At 43.2% G+C, this 18,132-nt stretch overlaps 1 protein-coding gene across 3 annotated transcripts in view; it reads left to right on the top strand.

Moving 5' to 3' along the window:
• The first annotated feature begins 1,840 nt into the window (after nucleotides 1–1,840).
• Larp1b (La ribonucleoprotein 1B) overlaps nucleotides 1,841–18,132 on the top strand; it is a 33,406-nt gene continuing 17,114 nt past the window's right edge. Inside the window, exons 1-3 of one of the 3 annotated variants that reach the window (XM_052180577.1) lie at nucleotides 1,841–2,704; nucleotides 16,552–16,610; nucleotides 17,079–17,138. In XM_052180577.1, the coding sequence (XP_052036537.1) occupies nucleotides 2,179–2,704; nucleotides 16,552–16,610; nucleotides 17,079–17,138 (645 nt within the window). In that variant the 5' untranslated portion in view covers nucleotides 1,841–2,178. Of the gene's footprint in view, nucleotides 2,705–2,829; nucleotides 3,054–16,551; nucleotides 16,611–17,078; nucleotides 17,139–18,132 lie in introns of those variants that run through there. The other 2 variants (XM_052180579.1, XM_052180578.1) reach the window with 2 other exon arrangements.

Genomic DNA, 18,132 nt, shown 5'->3' with positions numbered 1-18,132 from the left:
ACTCAACTCCCCAGCCCAGGTAACTGGACTGCTTTTCCCTACACAATGCAGCCATTTTGGTTGCTGTCCCTTTTGTACCTTTGGCCTCCTGGCTGTTGGTTTGTCCCTGTCCCTTTCTCTCCCCTCTTCTATCCTTTCCCCTTCTCTCCACACACTTCCAACTCAGTCTCAGTCTGGCCATGTCCACTCCAGATCCTCCACCACACCTAGGAGCAGCCATGTCCTCTCCTGTCATTTCTTTTTTCCAATTGTTCAAAGCTAAGGTGCTGGAGAGATGGTTTGAAGATTAGGAGCGCTTGTCACTCTGGCTTCCCAGCACGGTGCTGGGCAGTTCACAGCAGTTCACAACAGCCTGTATCCCCAGCTCAAGGAGGATCCATTACCTCCAGGGCACCTGCACACTTGTGTATACACACACACACACACACACACACACACACACTTTCTCGCATTCCTGTAATTAAAAATAGAATAATTCACGCTGGGTGAGGCAGTGCATTTCTTTAATCACAGCATTTGGGAGGCAGAGGAAGGCAGATCTAAAAAAAAAGAAATCTAGGAGTGAATGCACAAAGCCACTTGGGTGTGGTCCTTATGCTTTAATACCAGCCTTAGGGACTCTAAAAGAATCTTTAAAAAGTAAGTTCAAGACTAGCTGGTGTGTAGTACTCACGCCTGTGCTCATCCCCACATTTAAAAGGCCGAGGCAGGCGCATTCCTTTGAGTTCAGAACCAGACTGATCGAAGTCGGGCTTCCAGGGCAGCCTGGACTAGAGTGGTAAGCCGTCTCAATAGTAAGCTCATGGTCAGCCTCGAGATCGAGGAGACCTTAGTTTGAAAACATCAAAACCCACTGAAAAAGTGAAAAAGGTAGCGAAGTGGTTAGTGTTTGTTTTACTCAAGAAACATTTCGTTGTTTGTGGGTTAGAATCCGTACGAACAAGTGCACTTTTTTTTTTTTTTTTTTTTTCCGAGACAGGGTTTCTCTGTGTAGCCCTGGCTGTCCTGGAACTCATTCTGTAGATCAGGCTGGCCTCGAACTCAGAATTCCACCTGCCTCTGCCTCCCAAGTGCTGGGATTAAAGGCGTGCGCCACCACCGCCCAGCAAGGTGCACTTCTTGCAATGTCGCGGCTGGGTCTTCACCTGAATTTGGCTCCGGATCCGGAGTGCATACGGAGCCCACGTCGTTACTGGGAAACTTTTCCCGGGTCCTGAGGACCCGCCCTCGTGCAAAGCCCGAAGGGCTTCACCTTAGCACAAATGGACTATCTGATCCTCCCGGTTCCCGAAGAAAGTCCTCCCTGTCCTTGGGTCACGGATGTCGGGTGCTCCCCTAGAGTAGCAGGTTCATCCCCGCGGTCCGCTAGGGCGGGGCCCTCATCGAGCCACGCCCGCCGCACTGGCGAAGACTCCCCAGGCCGCGGTCGCCCGCAGCGTTTAGGGAATGCCGGTGAGTAGCCACGTCACTCTCCAGGGTGCCCGCCCCCTAACCTGCCTCGCCCTCTACCCGCCCCGCCCCTCACCCTGACTGGCCCTCGCCCTGGTCCTTGGGCACCTGGCCTACTGAACGCTGATTCTCTTGGTTGTGGTGCCTTCATCACGCCCCGCCCACTGGCCCGCCTTTCCCCTTGCGCGCCCCGCCTCTTTGACACCTCCGCCTCGGCATGCCCAGCCCATCGGCCCGCCTCAGCCTATAAACGCCCCGCCTATTTGACCACCCCGCCCATTGGCCCTCCTCGCCCTCTGCAGCCCCGCCCAGTAGCCTTCCTCGCCCTCTGCACGCCCCGCCCCCGGCTGCCTCGCCCTCTGCATGCCCCGCCCTCAGGGGCAGTTACCGGCTCAGGCCGCGCGCGCCTCCGCAGCTCGCCAGAGAGCCTTCAGACTGGCTGGAGCTCCGCGTAGTCGCCCGCGCCCGCTGAGGGCTCGCGGCTCGGGCGCGCCCGGCGCGTGTGGCGAGCTCCGGCCGTGCGCTGCGACGAGGCCGGGCGGCGGGCGGTTAGCGCTCCGCTCGGCGGGCGGGGAGGACGGGCACGCCGGGCGCTGCACGCCTCGGCGGGCGGGTTCCGCGTCCCAGGACCGAAGCGGGTCGGTGCCCCCGTGTGGAGAGAGGGGCGGCCGGGCTCCCTGGACCCGGGCGGTCCCCGGCTGGGCAGGAGGCTGGGGCCAGGGGCCGGCCATGTCCGCTCGCGCCCCGGTGCCCGCCGCTGCCCCCCGGGAGGACCCGCCCGCCGTGGCCGGAGACCGGGACGCGCTGTTGGCAGCGGCGAGCCGGCGGGCGGAGCAGCCGGCGCCCGGCGAGCGGGAGGGCAAGGAGGCGAGGGAGGAGCGGGCCGCGGCCGCCACCAGCGCGGGGGCGCGGGGAGAGCCGTCGCCGGCGCTCGTGCTGGGACACAGCGTGCCGCAAGCGGCCGTGCCCGTGAGGCCGCTGGCGCTGCACCTGGCGCACAAGGCGCGTGCGTCCGGGGGTCCCTTCGGCGGGGAGGCCCCGCCGCCGCCGCCGCCTCCACCACCACCGCTGCCGCCGCCGCCGCCAGCTCCGCGGGACCCACCGGAGGACGCCCGCGAGGACCCAGCGGCAGCCGGCCCCGAGGACAAGCCGCCGCCGCCGCCAAAGGGGAACCCGTGGACCAAGAAGCTGCCGCAGCACCTGTCCCCCGCGGGCACCGGGGTGCCGCCGCCCGCTCAGGACTCCCCGGAGGCCGGTGAGTGCGGTCCGCGGGAGGTGTTTGGCTCCTAGGTGTCATTCACCGGGCCGATTTACATAAATGGACATCTAGGAGAGGGAGCGACAGGAAGAGGTGGGACCTCAGGTTCTCCTTGACGGGTAGGGGCACGACGTGGGTGACTGGGCAGCGCGGCTGTGCTGGGCTCGTGCCTTCACGCGTCGGCGTCCCAGACGCGGTGGAGACTGTGGAAAAGTTTCCGCGCACTTGCCACGGAGTGGAAGGAAGCGAGCGAGCCGGGGCGAGCGGATTCGTGAGTAGGAGGGAGCGCGATCGGGCTCGCTCCTCAAGTCAAGTGGTGAAAGGAAAGTCTCAGGAGCGCTGCTAGGTAGCTGTGGCTCTGCTGTGGGGCAGCTGGTAGTGGGTGTCTGTCGGTTGTGGTTATGTGGCCGTGTTTCAGAATGCCTGAGACGGGACAGCCGATTGAGAGTCCGGATCGCACCGCCGGTCCCACGCTAGACTTGCGCGTTAGAAATTGGCTTGGGCCATTGCGTTCGAATGCTGACCAATGCAATATGGCCCTCGGGTTGCAGCAACTGCAGTTTAGAAAATAAAATTGGCTTGTATTTGGTGGCGCAGGCCTATTGATGGGAGAGGATTAGGCGTTCGAAGCCAGAGAGAGCTATTTATTTAATAAGGTCTTTCAAAAAGAAAAAAAAAGTTAGAATGGAAGGGCTGAGTAAAAGTCTCCATTTGTTTTAAAAATTAAACTGCACTAAAATAGCTGGGCTTTTTCGGTGCAAATTGCTGCTGTTTTGTTGGCAAGTTTTCGCTGGTCTGGCGAGAGTTGGTGGAACAGCCGAAGTTTGAGCGTGTTTATGGGGTTATGAGGGTCAAAGGCGGTGAAGGGATCATCGTGTACAGTTGTGATTGTTGTATCTCTCCTGTAGGGGGAGATAAATGTTGAACCGATTTGGTTTCTTAGGTTTTGCATGGAGAAATGCTCACTAACTTATTTGTTTTTGTTATTTTGTTTGCTCTTTGAAACACTATCTACTTGTGTAGCCCAGGCAGGTTTGGAATTCTTGATCCTTCTGTCACTGCCTCCATCCAGTTATTGGGATTATAGGCATTCTGCGCTCATTAATTCTTACTAAATTTTTGGCACTTTCAGAAGAAACAAAACAAAAACACTAAATTTTGCTGACCGTCTTGTATTAGCATAATTCTGGTTCGCTGAAAAGAGCTGTGTACTAACCACTGCTAAATAAGTGAAGAGAGCATAGTATACCAAGTCTTCCTAAAATTTAGTAGAAAAACCTGTCGATCCCTTCATTAACTGTTATCCCTCCATATCTAGATTAACACATAGTATTAGGCATTATAATATTTATTGAAATATCAAATATTAATCCAGTTTTTATAAACCCAGTTTTCTAGACTTTAAAACTTTTCAAAGTGAAACTGGAGATTCTCCCCCACCCCACCCCCCACCCCCTCATATGGACATGAGAGTAGGGCTTTGTGCTTGCTGGGCGAGTGCTTTATCTTCAAGCTGTATGATTTCTCCCCTCCTCCCCAAGAATTTTATTGCAGATTACTTGGAAAAATATTTGACAGTTTAACCTACTTGCGCCTTGGCTCTCCAGTCCTCCTTAGATTAAGGATACAGTGACTTGCTGGGAGTGCAGCCCATACCTATAAGGCCATCTCAGGAGGATTATGAGCTTGAGGCCAGCCTGGATTATAGTCAAGACCAGTGTCTCAGAAAATCAGAAGCCAGGCCTTTAATTCCAGTACTTTTGAGGGAGTGGCAGTGGATCTCTGAATTCAAGGTCAGCCTGATCTACTTAGTGAGTTTCAGGACAGCCAGGACTATGTAGACAGACCTTTCTCAAAATGAAAAAGAGCTCCAGTTATACCGATGTTTCTGTTTTAACAGTTCTTGCATCCTGGGGTCACTGCAATATTAGGAATGCTTTTCTTCAGATCTGTGGCAGGGTGGCAATGCTGACTCTTAGGCTGTTCCTCTACAGTGACTAATGGGTAACTTAGAGTGATGTAGGAATGTATTGCTGAAAGAAATGGGTGATAGTGTAGTTATTACTAACTAGCTAGTTAACTTTCGGTAAGATTGTTGGTCTTGTAAATTAATGACATGGATAAGTTCATGTCTTCTATTTGTTCTTTGTTTTGAGAAGGCACTTTTTCTGAATTATGGAGGCTAGCAACAAACCCAGACTTCCCTCTAAGCCTTCCCAGTAGCTGAGGTAATGGGCATGAAGGAACCACTGCTCCCAAATCTTTTTTTTTTTTTTTCTTTGAGACAGGGTTTCTCTGTATAGCCCTGGCTGTCCTGGAACTCACTCTGTAGACCAGGCTGGCCTCGAACTCAGAAATCTGCCTGCCTCTGCCTCCCAGAGTGCTGGGATTACAGGTGTGTGCCACCACCACCTGGCTGCTCCCAAATCTTAACAGTACTTAAAACAACAGTCCGTTCTACATGCAAGTCAGATGCCATGGCCTCCTCCTTGTTTTCCTAAGAAAAATGAATAGGGTGAGCTAGAGCTTGGGCAGATAGCTCAGTAGTTAAACGTGCTTATTGCTCTTTTTGTTTGTTTGTTTATCGAGACAGGGTTTCTCTGTATAGCCCTGGCTGTCCTGGACTCACTCTGTAGACCAGGCTGACCATGAACTCAGAAATCTGCCTGCTTCTGCCTCCCAAGTGCTGGGATTAAAGGTGTGCGCCACCACTGCCCAGCATGCTTATTGCTTTTGACAGAGGACCTACATCTGGCTCACCCAGTTCTAGAGGATCTATCGCCCTTTGGTCCCTGAGGGAGCCTACACATGGGTGGTGCACATACACAAAAATAAAAATAAGGAATCTTCTAAAAGATGAAATTTTAAAAGGGGGGATATTAAGTTGTGCAGTGGCACATGCCTACAGTCCAAGCTACTCGGAAGTTGAGACTGGAGGATCAACCATGCCTAGTAGTTTGAGACCAGTGAGGCAGGGCTGCTGAGGTGGCTCAGAGCTTTAGACATAGTGCTTTTTTAGAGGATATGTGTAATTGCAGCTCCAGAGAAGCTCAACACACTCTTCTCACCTCTTTGGGCACCTGCACTTACTTACATGCACATACACAGAGATAAACACATAATTAAAGTGAAATAAATATTTGAAAAATACAATGAGTCCCTATATCAAAAAGAGAATAATAGTAATGAAAAACTATCAAATGAGGGCATGAGGGCATAAGATCAATGGAGCAGCTGGGCCAGAAGTCTCCCCACCAACATTTGCACCAGGGAGCCAGGAGACTCCACATCCTTTTGTGCACAGCCCTCCAGGAGAGAGTGATCTCCCAGCAGCACTTTCACTTCTGAGCACAGAGGTGAGATCTCCACCTTCTCTCTGGAGGGGAACAGGTAGGAGCACACAGGACATAAAAATCAGTGGAGCAGCTGGGACGGAAGTCTTCCCGCTGCCATTGGCACCAGGGAGCCAGGGAGACTCCACAGCCTTCTGTGCATAGCCCGCCAGGAGAGAGTGATCTATCTCTCAGCAGTGCTTTCACTTCTGAGCTCAGAGGAGTAAGGACACACAGGCTTACAGGCCCACAGGAGGAACAAACTCCAGCTATAGACAACAGTACCAACTAGCACCAGAGATAACCAGATGGCGAAAGACAAGCACAAGAACCCTACCAACAGAAACCAAGGCCACATGGCAACATCAGAACCCAGTTCTCCCACCACAGCAAGTCCCGGATACCCCAACACACCAGAAAAGCAAGAGTTGGATTTAAAATCATATCTCATGATGCTGATAGAGGGCTTCAAGAAAGACTTAAATAACTCCCTTAAAGAAATACAGGAGAACATCGGTCAACAGGTAAAAGCCCTTAAAGAGGAAACACAAAAATCCCTTAAAGAACTACAGGAAAACACAAACAATCAACTGAAGGAACTGAACAAAACCATCCAGGATCTAAAAGTGGAAGTAGAAATAATAAAGAAATCGCAAAGTGAGACATCTCTGGAGGTAGAGACCCTTGGAAAGAATTCAAGCATTAACAACAGAATATAAGAGATAGAAGAAAGAACCTCAGGTGCTGAAGATACCATAGAAAACATTGACTCAACAGTCAAAGAAAATGCAAAATGCATAAAGCTGGTAACCTAAAACAACCAGGAACTCCAGGACACAATGAGAAGATCAAGCCTAAGGATTATAGGTATAGACCTATAGGTATAGAGCAAAGATTTACAACGTAAATATCTTCAACAAAATTATAGAAGAAAACTTCCCTAACCTAGAGAAAGAGATGCCCATGAACATACAAGAAGCCTTCAGAACTCCAAACAGACTGGACCAGAACAGAAACTCCTCCCAGCACATAATAATCAAAACACCAAATTCACTAAACAAAGAAAGAATATTAAAAGCTGTAAGGGAAAAAGGGCAAGTAACTTATAAAGGCAGACCTATCAGAATTTCACCAGATTTCTCATCAGAGATGATGAAAGCTAGAAGATCCTGGGCAGAACTTATACAGACCCTAAGAGAACACAAATGCCAGCCCAGGCTACTTATACCCAGCAAAACTATCATCATAGATGGAGAAACCAAGATATTCCATGATAAAACCAATTTTACACAATATCTGTCCACAAATCCATCCCTACAAAAGGATAATAGATGGAAAATACCAATACAAGGAGGGAAACTACACCCTAGAAAAAGCAAGAAAGTAATCTTCCAACAAGCCCAAAAGAAGATACTCACACAAACATAAAGATAACATCAAAAATAACAGGAAGCAACAATCACTATTCCTTAATATCTCTTAACAACAATGGACTCAACTCCCCAATTAAAAGACATAGACTAACAAATATTTCTCATGTAAATCTTCAATTTCATCAGAAAATGTTTGTAATTCCCCTTTTAATTAATTTAGTAATGGTTTTTATGTCTACCATTTTGTCTGCATTTTTCATGATAATCTTCAATTTTAATATGTCTTTATATGTTTCCTCTATTTTATCAGAAATGTTTTCAATGTAAATCTTTGATTTTATTATAAATGTTTCTAATTCCACCTTCAATTAATTTAGAAAGAGATTTTATATGTAAAAATTTTCATGAAATAACCAATTTTAACGTGTTTGTCTATATATTTCTTGAATTTTACCAGAAATATTTTCCATGCAAATCTTCAATTTTATCTGAAAATGTTTATAATTTCACCTTCAATCAACTTAGAATTATCTTTATACCTATCATTTTATCTGTATAATTTCCATGATAATCTTTAATTTTTAACATGTTTTTCTATATATTTCTTCAATTTTATCAGAAATATTTTCCATGTAAATCTTCATGAGAAAATGTTTATAATTCCACTTTCAATCAACTTAGGAATACTTTTATACCTACCATTAGTATATCTATATAAAATTTTCCGTGATAATCTTCAATTCTAACAAGTTTTTCTACATTTTTCTACAATTTTATCAGAAACATTTTCCACGTAAATCTTCAATTCTATCATAAAATATTTCTATTTTATATTTCAATTAATTTAGCAATGTTTTACATGTCTACCACTTTACTCTTTAATTTTCCATGAAAATTGTCAATTTTAACGTGTTTTTCTATGTATCTCTTCTATCTGAAATATTTTCCATGTAAATCTTTAATTTTATCATAAATTGTTTTTATTTCCCTTTTCAATTAAAATATTTTTTATAAAGTGATGGGAAAAAAAAGAAAAAGAAAAACTATCAAATATGTCCAGAGATCATTTAGGATTCAAAGAATACAGATTGAGCTATATTAAACTATCAGTCAATTGATAGAATGCTTCTAGAATTTATCTAAAATAGGATACTCTTGAGAGAGGATTTTTATCCCGGCCAAACTATTACTCTTATTAATGAAGTGAAGGAATTAATTCCACCACAATATTTTACCATAAACATTATTAGAGGTAGATGCATTATAGGAAGCATGGGGAGTCTTTTTTTATGATACAATTATGAGCAGTATTTTTTAAGAATACAATCATGGGCTTTATTCATTACATTTATTTGTTTAGTCTGTGTACATGCATCATGGTGTTTATGTGAAGATCAGAGAACAGCTTTGGGGGAGTGTTCCTTAAATCATGTGTTCTGGGGATCAAACTCAGGCCAGGCTTCGTAGTAAGTTCCTTTACCTTCTTAGCCATTTCAGCAGCCTAGCTTTCTCTAGACAAAAAAGTGAGACAGATTCTTGATAGCTCCCATGTTTGCAGACACTCTCCTCCACTTTTAGGATGACTCTGGTATATTGCTGTTTTGGGGAAACGAGATAAAACACTTCAGCCAAAGTCAGGCCTACCTAGGAATATCTTGAGATCAGTATTAAGACTTCTGACCTGAGATCGTCCCAAACCATCTTAACCTTGTGTTAAGTAGTTGTAATTATTTAATAAGCCTAAAATTAAATAACAGCCTAAGACTTGTTAATTGCTTGCTTGTAGCTGTGGTTGTACAGTAAAAATCAGTCTTGTAGTATAATTTTTCAGAAACAGAGTATGAAGATATTAATATTTTGTCCAATTTTTTCATTCTTATTCTTTGAACCGTATGCTGTTTTGAGAAAAAGATCTCACTATATTATATAGCCCTGGCTGCTCTGGAACTCACTATGTAGAATAGACTGGCCTCACGCAGTGATCCACCTGGATCACCTTGTCTTTGCCTCCTAGTGCTGGGGTTAAAGGCGAGTGCTACCATGTCTGGCTCTGTTGCTTTTTATCAACCCACTTCCTTTTTTCTTTTTAAGAAACCGTAAGTTAGCTGTTGGTGTCCTCATGAAATACCTCTTAAGCAAATTCTATTTTATTATAAAATATATAAATATATAATATAAAGATGTAAATATATATATTATATATCCTTATAACTTATAAAAATAAAACTCTTGGAGCTTGTGCACACTTACCACACAGACAACCCATAACTTTTTGATCTTGTTATATTCCTTTCAAAAAGAGACATATTACTGATTAATCTGTTTAGTAATATTTTTGTTTTGTTTTGTTTTTTGAGACAGGGTTTCTCTGTGTAGCCCTGGCATGTCCTGGAACTCACTCTGTAGACCAGGCTGGCCTTGAACTCAGAAATCTGCAGGGTTAAAGGCATGTACCACCACTACATTTACTAATTTTTTAAAGACCTTTTAAACAATTACTTTCTAACAAGTGTATTCTATAGAACATATGAAACAAAAAATTGATTCACAATACTGGATGATTGCTGGATGGTGGTGAGTGCCTTTGATCCTAGCACTCAGGAGGTAGGCGGATCTTTGAGTTTGAGGCCAGCCTGGTCTACAGAGTGAGTTCAGGACAGCCAGATCCACACAGAGAAACCTTGCCTTGAAAAACAGAAAACAAAAAGCAAAAAGGTACTGGGTGATTTTTAAATTTATTTATTTATTTATTTACTTTTTTGTTTTTTGGTTTTTCTGAGACAGGGTTTCTCTGTGTAGCCCTGGCTGTCCTGGAACTCACTTTGTAGACCAGGCTGGCCTCGAACTCAGAAATCTGCCTGCCTTTGCCTCCCAAGTGCTGGGATTAAAGGTATGCGCCACCACCGCCCGGCTTAAATTTAATTTAATTTTTTGAAACGGGGCTTTGTGTACCTCAGGCTGGCCTGAAACTAAGTAGCTGAGGCAGACCTTGAATTTCTGATCCTCCTGCCTCCTCTTTCTAAGTACTGTGACTACAGACCCTTTGCCCACCTGTCTGGCTAATCCTTTATCATCTAGACTCACTTTTAAATTGTATAGTAATCCATAAATATAGCTCACATAGCTAATTGAGCATTGACCTATTAAGTCTTGAGTGTTCCCTTTCTTTATCTTGACAGAGTAACATTTTATATGTATCTTGTCTTATGTTTTTCCATAGGGAAAATGTAGAAATCAACTGTTATACCACAGGGTATTATTGTTAGACTATATAAATTGATATTTTCTTTGTTAGCATAGGAGAAAATTAATCCTTTCCTTTTTTTTTTTTTTTTTTTTTTTTTAAGTCGGGGGAGTTTTCTTCTTTTAGATGAGAGTTTTGTATAGACTCAATTTGCTTAGATTGACTTGAGTTTCTTACCATAGCCTTTCCATTGCTAGGATTATAAGTCTGTACCACCATCCTGGATTTTTTGGTATATTTTTATTTATGTGTTTGAGTGTTTTGCCTACATGTATGTATGTATGTCTATACTACCTGTGTATGATACCTTCAGAGGTCAGAAGATGGGCATTGGATCCCCTGGAACTGAAGTTACAGTTGGTGAGCCACTATGTGGGTGCTGGGAATTGAACCTGTTTTGCAAAAGTAATCAGTGCTTTTAATTTAACCACTGAGCCATCTCTCCAGCCCCTAAATAATATTTTTATTGGAGGTTTTGGGTTCTTTTCCCATGGCTGCCCATCCCCCTTATTTATTTCATGGAATGTTTTTTATTATTTCTTTTATTTTTTGAAACTATACTATAATTACTTCATTTCCTCCTTTTCTATCTTTTTTCTTTTCCTTTTTTTTATTAGATATATTTTTTATTTGCATTTCAAATGTCCCCTTTCCTGGTCCTCCCCCGGCATCCAATAAGCTATCTCCCCTCCCCCTGTTCCCCAATCAACCCTCTCCTGCTTCCCAGTCCTGGTATTTGAGCCTTTTCAGGACCTTTTCTATCTTCTTTCCAAACCCTCCTATATACCTCTCAATGTTCTTTCAACTTTATGAAACAAACTACGCCTCGTAGTTTGTAACTCTGTGTAGTGAAGCATAGTGGTCATTGCTCTGTCTACTTTGGCATGTCTGTTATAGAAATTGTCCTTGTTTAAGTCATGTTTAGGTAGTCATATTGGTAAGACTTTATGGCTGTAGTTTCTGACTTTCCTATAAGACCTGATCTCACAGCAAACTCTATGATCCTCTGGCTCTTATGGTCTTGCACCCCTTCTTCTGCAATGTTCTCTGAACTATAGGTGGGTGAGTTGTATTGTAGTTGTATCCAATAAGATTCCCTAACTCTGCATTTTGGTTGATTGTGTGTGTTTTTTTTTTAAATTTATTTACATTTCAAATGTTATCTCCTTACCTGGTTTCCCCCTCTCCTGGAAACCCCTCCTATCCCCCCTCTCCCTGCTTTTATGAGGGTGTTCTTCCACCTACCTATCCACTCCCACCTCCCCGCCCTTAATACCCTTGCCCTGGGGCATCTATCAAACCTTCATAGAACCAAGGACCTCTCTTCCCATTAATGTCTGACAAAGCTGTCCTCTACTACATATGCAGCCAGAGCCATGTGTACTGCTTAGTCCCTGGGAGCTCTGGGGGGGGGGGGGGCGGTTGGTTGATATTATTGTTCTTCCTATAGGTTTGCAAACCCCTTCAGCTCCTTTAGTCCTTTCTCTAACTCTTCCACTGGGGACCCCACACTCAGTACAATGGTTGGCTGTCAGCATTTGACTATTTGTAAGGCTCTCGCAGGGCAAATGGGACCTCATAAAACTGCAAAGCTTCTGTAAGACAAAGGGCACTGTCAAAAGGACAAAAAGGCAACCAACAGACTGGGAAAAGATCTTTCTTTACCAGTCCTACATCTAATAAAGAACTAATATCCACTATATACAAAGAACTTAAGAAGTTAGACTCCAGAGAACCAATTAACCCTATTAAAAAATGGAGTACAGTGCTAAACAGAGAATTCTCAACTGAGGAAACTCAAAGGGCTAAGAAGCGCCTGAGGAATGTTCAGCTTCCTTAGTCATCAGGGAAATGCAAATCAAAACAACACTGAGATTCCACCTCACACCAGTAAGAATGGCTAAGATCAAAAACTCAGGTGACAGCAGATGCTGGCGAGGATGTGGAGAAAGGAACATTCCTCCACTGTTGGTGGGATTGCAAGATGGTACAACCACTCTGGAAATCAGTCAGGAGGTTCCTCAGAAAACTGGACATAACCTGAGGACCCAGCTATATCATTCCTGGGCGTATATCCAAAAGATGCTCCAATGTATAACATGGACACATGTTCCACCATGTTCATAGCAGCCTTGTTTATAATAGCCAGAAGCTGATTGTGGTTTTCTTAAAGAGAAGTTTCAAGTTTCCTAGATGAGGAGGGAAAACTACACTTGGGTATAAGGACAAATATTTAGAATGTAGTTAGGGATTATGCTGGCTTAGTAAAATGCTGGTTGTAGGTACTCCTCTGAAATCTGTGATTCACTAACCCAGGATAGTTAGTGTAAGCTTCCTGTACCAGGCATGATTTCCCTGTTTGTTGTATTGTAGTTATATCCAATAGGACTGGGCTCCCTAACTCTGCATTTAGAAATCAACTTAAGTCCAGTTAAATATTGATTACCACCAAGATAAGGTATATGTTTTATGGCATATGTTTTATCCATACATATATGTTTGTGTGCACATACACATGCTATCTATTCCATGTATTTGTAGATTATTACAGGCACATGCTACTATACCATGTTACCATCTTTGATAAATCTTTTTAAGTTATAGGTAGCTGGGCAGTGGCACTACCTGCCTTTAACCCCAGCACACAGGAGGCTGAGGCAGAAGTAGGCAGATCAGAGAGAGAGGGAGGGAGGGAGAGAGAGAGAGAGAGAGACTTATTATAGCACATACTGATTATAGCACATACTCTTATTATATACTTATTATAGAACATACTCTTATTATATACTTATTATAGCACATACTCTCCCAGTCCCAGGCTGGTATGGCTAGTTGTGGTGGTTTACCTTGTAATCCCAAGACTAGGTAAGAAAGCAAAGAGAGGAGGATCAGCAAAGTTTCGATACCTGTCTGTAGCAGTTCAAGTCATCTGGGGCTACACATCCAGACCCTGCCTCAAAACATGAGGGAGGGAGTGGATAAATATAAAATATACAACTGTAGCTTAAAGACAGTTTTCTTTTTTCTTTTGTTTTTAATATTTTTATTGATTCTTCATGAACTTCACACTGTGCACTGCGATTCCACTCCTCTCCCCATCCCTTGTCCACCCTTGCCACCCACCCCCAAAATAAAATTTTTAAAAAGACCCCCTCCAAAAAACAAGTCTCCTTGTGAAAGCTATAGTATGTCACATTGTGTCACACAGCATAACCCTTTGTCTATACATTTTTACTTGTAAATGTTCATTGTATTGAGTCATTAGTCAGGTTCCAGGCCTCAGGCTTCTGCTGCTACACTATCAATACTGGATCCTCAACAGCTGTCCTATTGTTGCCCTGTATCATGGAGATCCTTCAGCTTTGGATCTGCAGAACTGGTCCCTTCATGTACTCCAGCAGTTGGGGTAGATGATGGGGTGGGCCAGTTCAAAGCCCTGGATCTGGGCCTGTGTGGTAGCTGAGTTGGTCAGCTGGCCAGCTCACCTACACCCACACCACCACTGCCAGCTCTCCAGCATTGCCTTGGTTTGCTCACTCAAGGTCTTATCAGGCTAGGGGCAGCAGAACCTGCTTACCCCCTAACCCCTGATTTCACACCCTCAGGGCTAGCTCATCTTCTTCTCCCAGCACCAGGATCAACTCTACTGTGCTGCCCGTGTGAGGTCTTAGGGCCTGTTCTCTCACTCTCATTACCTGGGGGGCCAGTTTTCCCATCTGCCTCAGGCAGCAAAGGGGAAAAGGGCAGCTCTCTCTGGCTCATCTATGCCCCCACCAGCAGGGCCAGCTCTATTGTGGTATCCAGACCAGGTGCCGGGTCCTCTCTCCCAAGTGCTGCAGCCAGTAAGGAATGGGGCCAGCTCTGCACAGTTTTTAGACATCAATATGGTCGCAGCTGGCAGCCCAGACTAGGGAATTTACATGGACTTTATTGGTAATATGAGCCATGTACATTGACACAGACCTCTGCTGCTTCATGGCCAAGGACTCAGACATGGCCCTCTGCACAGGCCTGCACTTCACCATGGCCTCAGGTGACAGGGTCAGCTACTCACATCAGACTCTGCCTCTCCGCCCTGCTGAGTCTCCAGTTCTACCTCTCCTCATAGTGCTCAAACCATTCCACTTTTCTTTCTTTCCTGTTCCTCCACCATATACATTGTAGTAGTTCCCACTGTAGGTTGGCCCCGTGGCTGGGTCTTCAACTGTTTTTTCCTTTTTTAAAACAATTTATTTTTAGTTTTAGTTTTTTTCAAGACAGGGTTTCTTTATGTAGCCTTGGCTGTTCTACAACTAGCTCTGTAGGCTACGTTGGCCTTAAAGTTGCAAAGCTCTACCTCTGAGCTATCACTTGGATTAAATACAGTTGGGGTTTTGTTTGTTGTTTTGGTTTGGTTTTGTTCATTTGTTTTTTTGAGACAGAGTCTTTATGTAAAGCCCTGACTGTCCTAGAATTTGCTCTCTAGATCATGCTGGCCTCCAACTTGGATAATCTGCCTGTCTTTGCCTCTCAACTACTAGAGTTAAAAGCATTATGACCTGCCACGTGCTTTTTTTAAAAGAGAATGAAAGGTGAATCAATGATTGTGTTGTGTATTTGGGGCACTGACCTTGTGCATGTTGGATAAGCTCTCTACAGCCCTAGCCCACAATATACAGAGACCAGTTAACTTTCTTTTGTGTGACTGGGTTCTGGGTATCCTGGTTAGTTTGTTGTTGTTGATTTATTTTTCGTTATTTCAGTTTATTTGCTTGTTCAGTCAACTTGACTGGAACTAACATTATCTGAGAAGATAACTTTCTAATTATCTTAGGAACAACCCAGTAAGTAGCAGCTTTCCATTGCTTCTGAATCAGCTCCTGCCTCCTGCCCTGGCTTCCCTCTGTGATGGACTCTTAACCTGTAGGTCTAAGATTAAACAAGTGCTTTCCTTTCCAAGTTTCTTTTGGTGATGGTAGTTTTGTTATTTGTTTTTTAAAGATTTATTTAGTTTACATGTGTGAGTGTTTTGCCTCCTTTGTATATGTGTATCATGTGTGTGTCTAGTATCCACAGAGGTCAGAGGTGTTGAATATCTTGGAATTTTATTTATGGATGGTTGTGAGCTATAGGAACTGAACCTGGGTCTTCTGCAAGAGCTCTTAACCCCTGAGCTATCTTTCTAGCCCTGGTAATGGTGTTTTTCAGCAACAGAATCCCAAATAGAGACACTGGGTATAATCTATTAAAGGCCGCTAAACCTGTTTGTTTCCTAGTTTGAAGCCTTATAAAACTTTTTCTAAATGTTTCTTGGTGAATGTATTATGTAGAATAATTTATCCTATTATAAAGTGAGTTGAGGGCTGGGCTGTAACTCGTAAGTAGAACATGCCTTCCCTTTGATGACATGTCAAAATAATAAAAATAAGAGAGAGAGAACAAGAAAGCCGGTAGAGTTGAATTTTACTTAAAGAAGTTACAATTTTATTCTGTTGTATTTTATTAATAAAAGGACTGATTTGTCAGTTTAATGTAAGTTAGTATTTTCCAACTTATTATTATTATTGTTTTTTGAGACAAAGTTTCTCTGTGTAGCCCTGGCTGTCCTGGAACTCTTTCTGTAGTCCAAGCTGGCCTTGAACTCAGAGATCCACTTGCCTCTACTTCCCAAGTGCTGGGAGTAAAGGTGTGTGCCACCACTGCCCAGCTAATATCTTCCACTTTTCAAATGTGGGCAACATTTCAATTTTGCATATTACAGTTGATGCCTTTCTAGGAATTTGAAAACCAGAAACTTGAATTTTGTTGAGAGTGGTAACTATGCTAACTTGCTAAAACTGAAATAATATTCATTTACTAAGTTTATTAAATGAAATGGTTGTAAAAAAAAAAAACACTTTTGTATATTTTCTTTAGAGCTCAGTTCCCCCAAAATTATAAAAGCGGGAAAACTCAAGACAAAGAAATCCAACAAGGTATGCTTTTACAAGAAGTACTTTTTAAATGGTTTTAAAACAATTCTGCTTGAAGTCTTATCCTAAGACCACTGAATTTTTATTTCAAAGTGGTTGAAAGTCTACATAAATATATATAGGTAATTTTAAAAATTGCTACTGCTTTATTTGATTTTGTTATTTTTCCCCCTTGTGGTTGAATCAGGGTCTCACTACATAGCCTTGGCTGGCCTGGAACTCAGAGATCACCTGCCTCTGCCTCTTGCTGGGATCAAAAGGCGTGTACCACTATATCTAGCCTGTTGCTTTTGCTGAGACAGGGTCTCATTGTAGTCTCATTGATACTGAATTCCTATTCCCATTTCTAAATACTAAGATTTCTGGCATGTACCAACATGCTTGGCTACAAAAATTACTTTTAGCAATTCTTTTTTTCTGTTTAAAATTTCTAAAAAATCATTTTCAGTTGTAATACTTATTACTTTTTAGGCTAGTGACTTCAGTGATATGGCAAACTGGCCAACACCAGGTGAATTGGTTAACACGGGGGTAAGTGTTTTTTTTTTTTTTAATTCTGTTTTAAAAAGAAAATTCTTATTTCAGCATTATTGTGATGTGGCTCACAATTTTGACTTACAGCATCCTTTCCCACAAAGTAATATTAGTAATGAGTTTGGTGGCTTAACATTTATCCTAGAGTGCATTTTTGTAATAATGATCACATATTAAATCAATATTTACATTTTATATGACTATATCTCTTGATAAGAAGATGGTACAAACTTGACAGCTATTCTTTATAGTTTTACCCAATTATAAGATAATACTTGCATTTACATTTCCTTATCTGGCTATATCCTCAGGAGTTGGCGTAAGGTATATACATTTTGTTCTATAACTTCTTTTTTTCAAAAAGGATTAAATTTTACTTTTTTTTTAACTAAAGAAACTAGATTTACTTAATGTGTTTAAGTATTCTGCCTGCATAGCACCATGTGCATAACTGGTGCCTGTGGAGGTCAGAAGGACTGCCTGGAACTCTTACTAAAGGTGGTTGTGAGAAAATGAGTGCTGGGAACTCAACTCATGTCTTCTAATCTTTTTTTATTTTTATTTTTATTTATTTCTTTTTTTGCTGGGGAGTTTGTTTTTTATTTTTGAGACAGGGTCTTTCTCTATATAGCTTTGACTGTCCTGGAACTCATTCTGTAGACCAGGCTGCCTTCAAACTCACTGTGATCTCCTGGCCTCTGCCAATAAAATGCTGGGATTAAAGGAGTATATCACCATGCCCAGCCTTAACATGATAGGTTGTTATCAGAATGTGCATGTAAACCCATTACCACAACCAGAAAATGAGCTTGGCTCCTGCTTGCAAGGATTGCAGCCATCCTTCTGTCTAGCAAATCCTGAAGCCTTCTGCTACCACAAGCTGTAGGTTCTGTGGATGTAGAGGAGGGTAGGAAGCACTGTTGTTTCTGGCTTACTCAAGTACTATTATCTAAGGATTATGCTTTGTGTGTTAGTAATACATTTCAATTCA

Source organism: Apodemus sylvaticus, chromosome 4 (assembly GCF_947179515.1).
Source record: "Apodemus sylvaticus chromosome 4, mApoSyl1.1, whole genome shotgun sequence".
Classification (NCBI taxonomy): Eukaryota; Metazoa; Chordata; class Mammalia; order Rodentia; family Muridae; genus Apodemus; species Apodemus sylvaticus.
The sequence above is the reverse complement of the archived record's forward strand: the minus strand, read 5'-3'. Positions and strand labels throughout refer to the sequence as shown.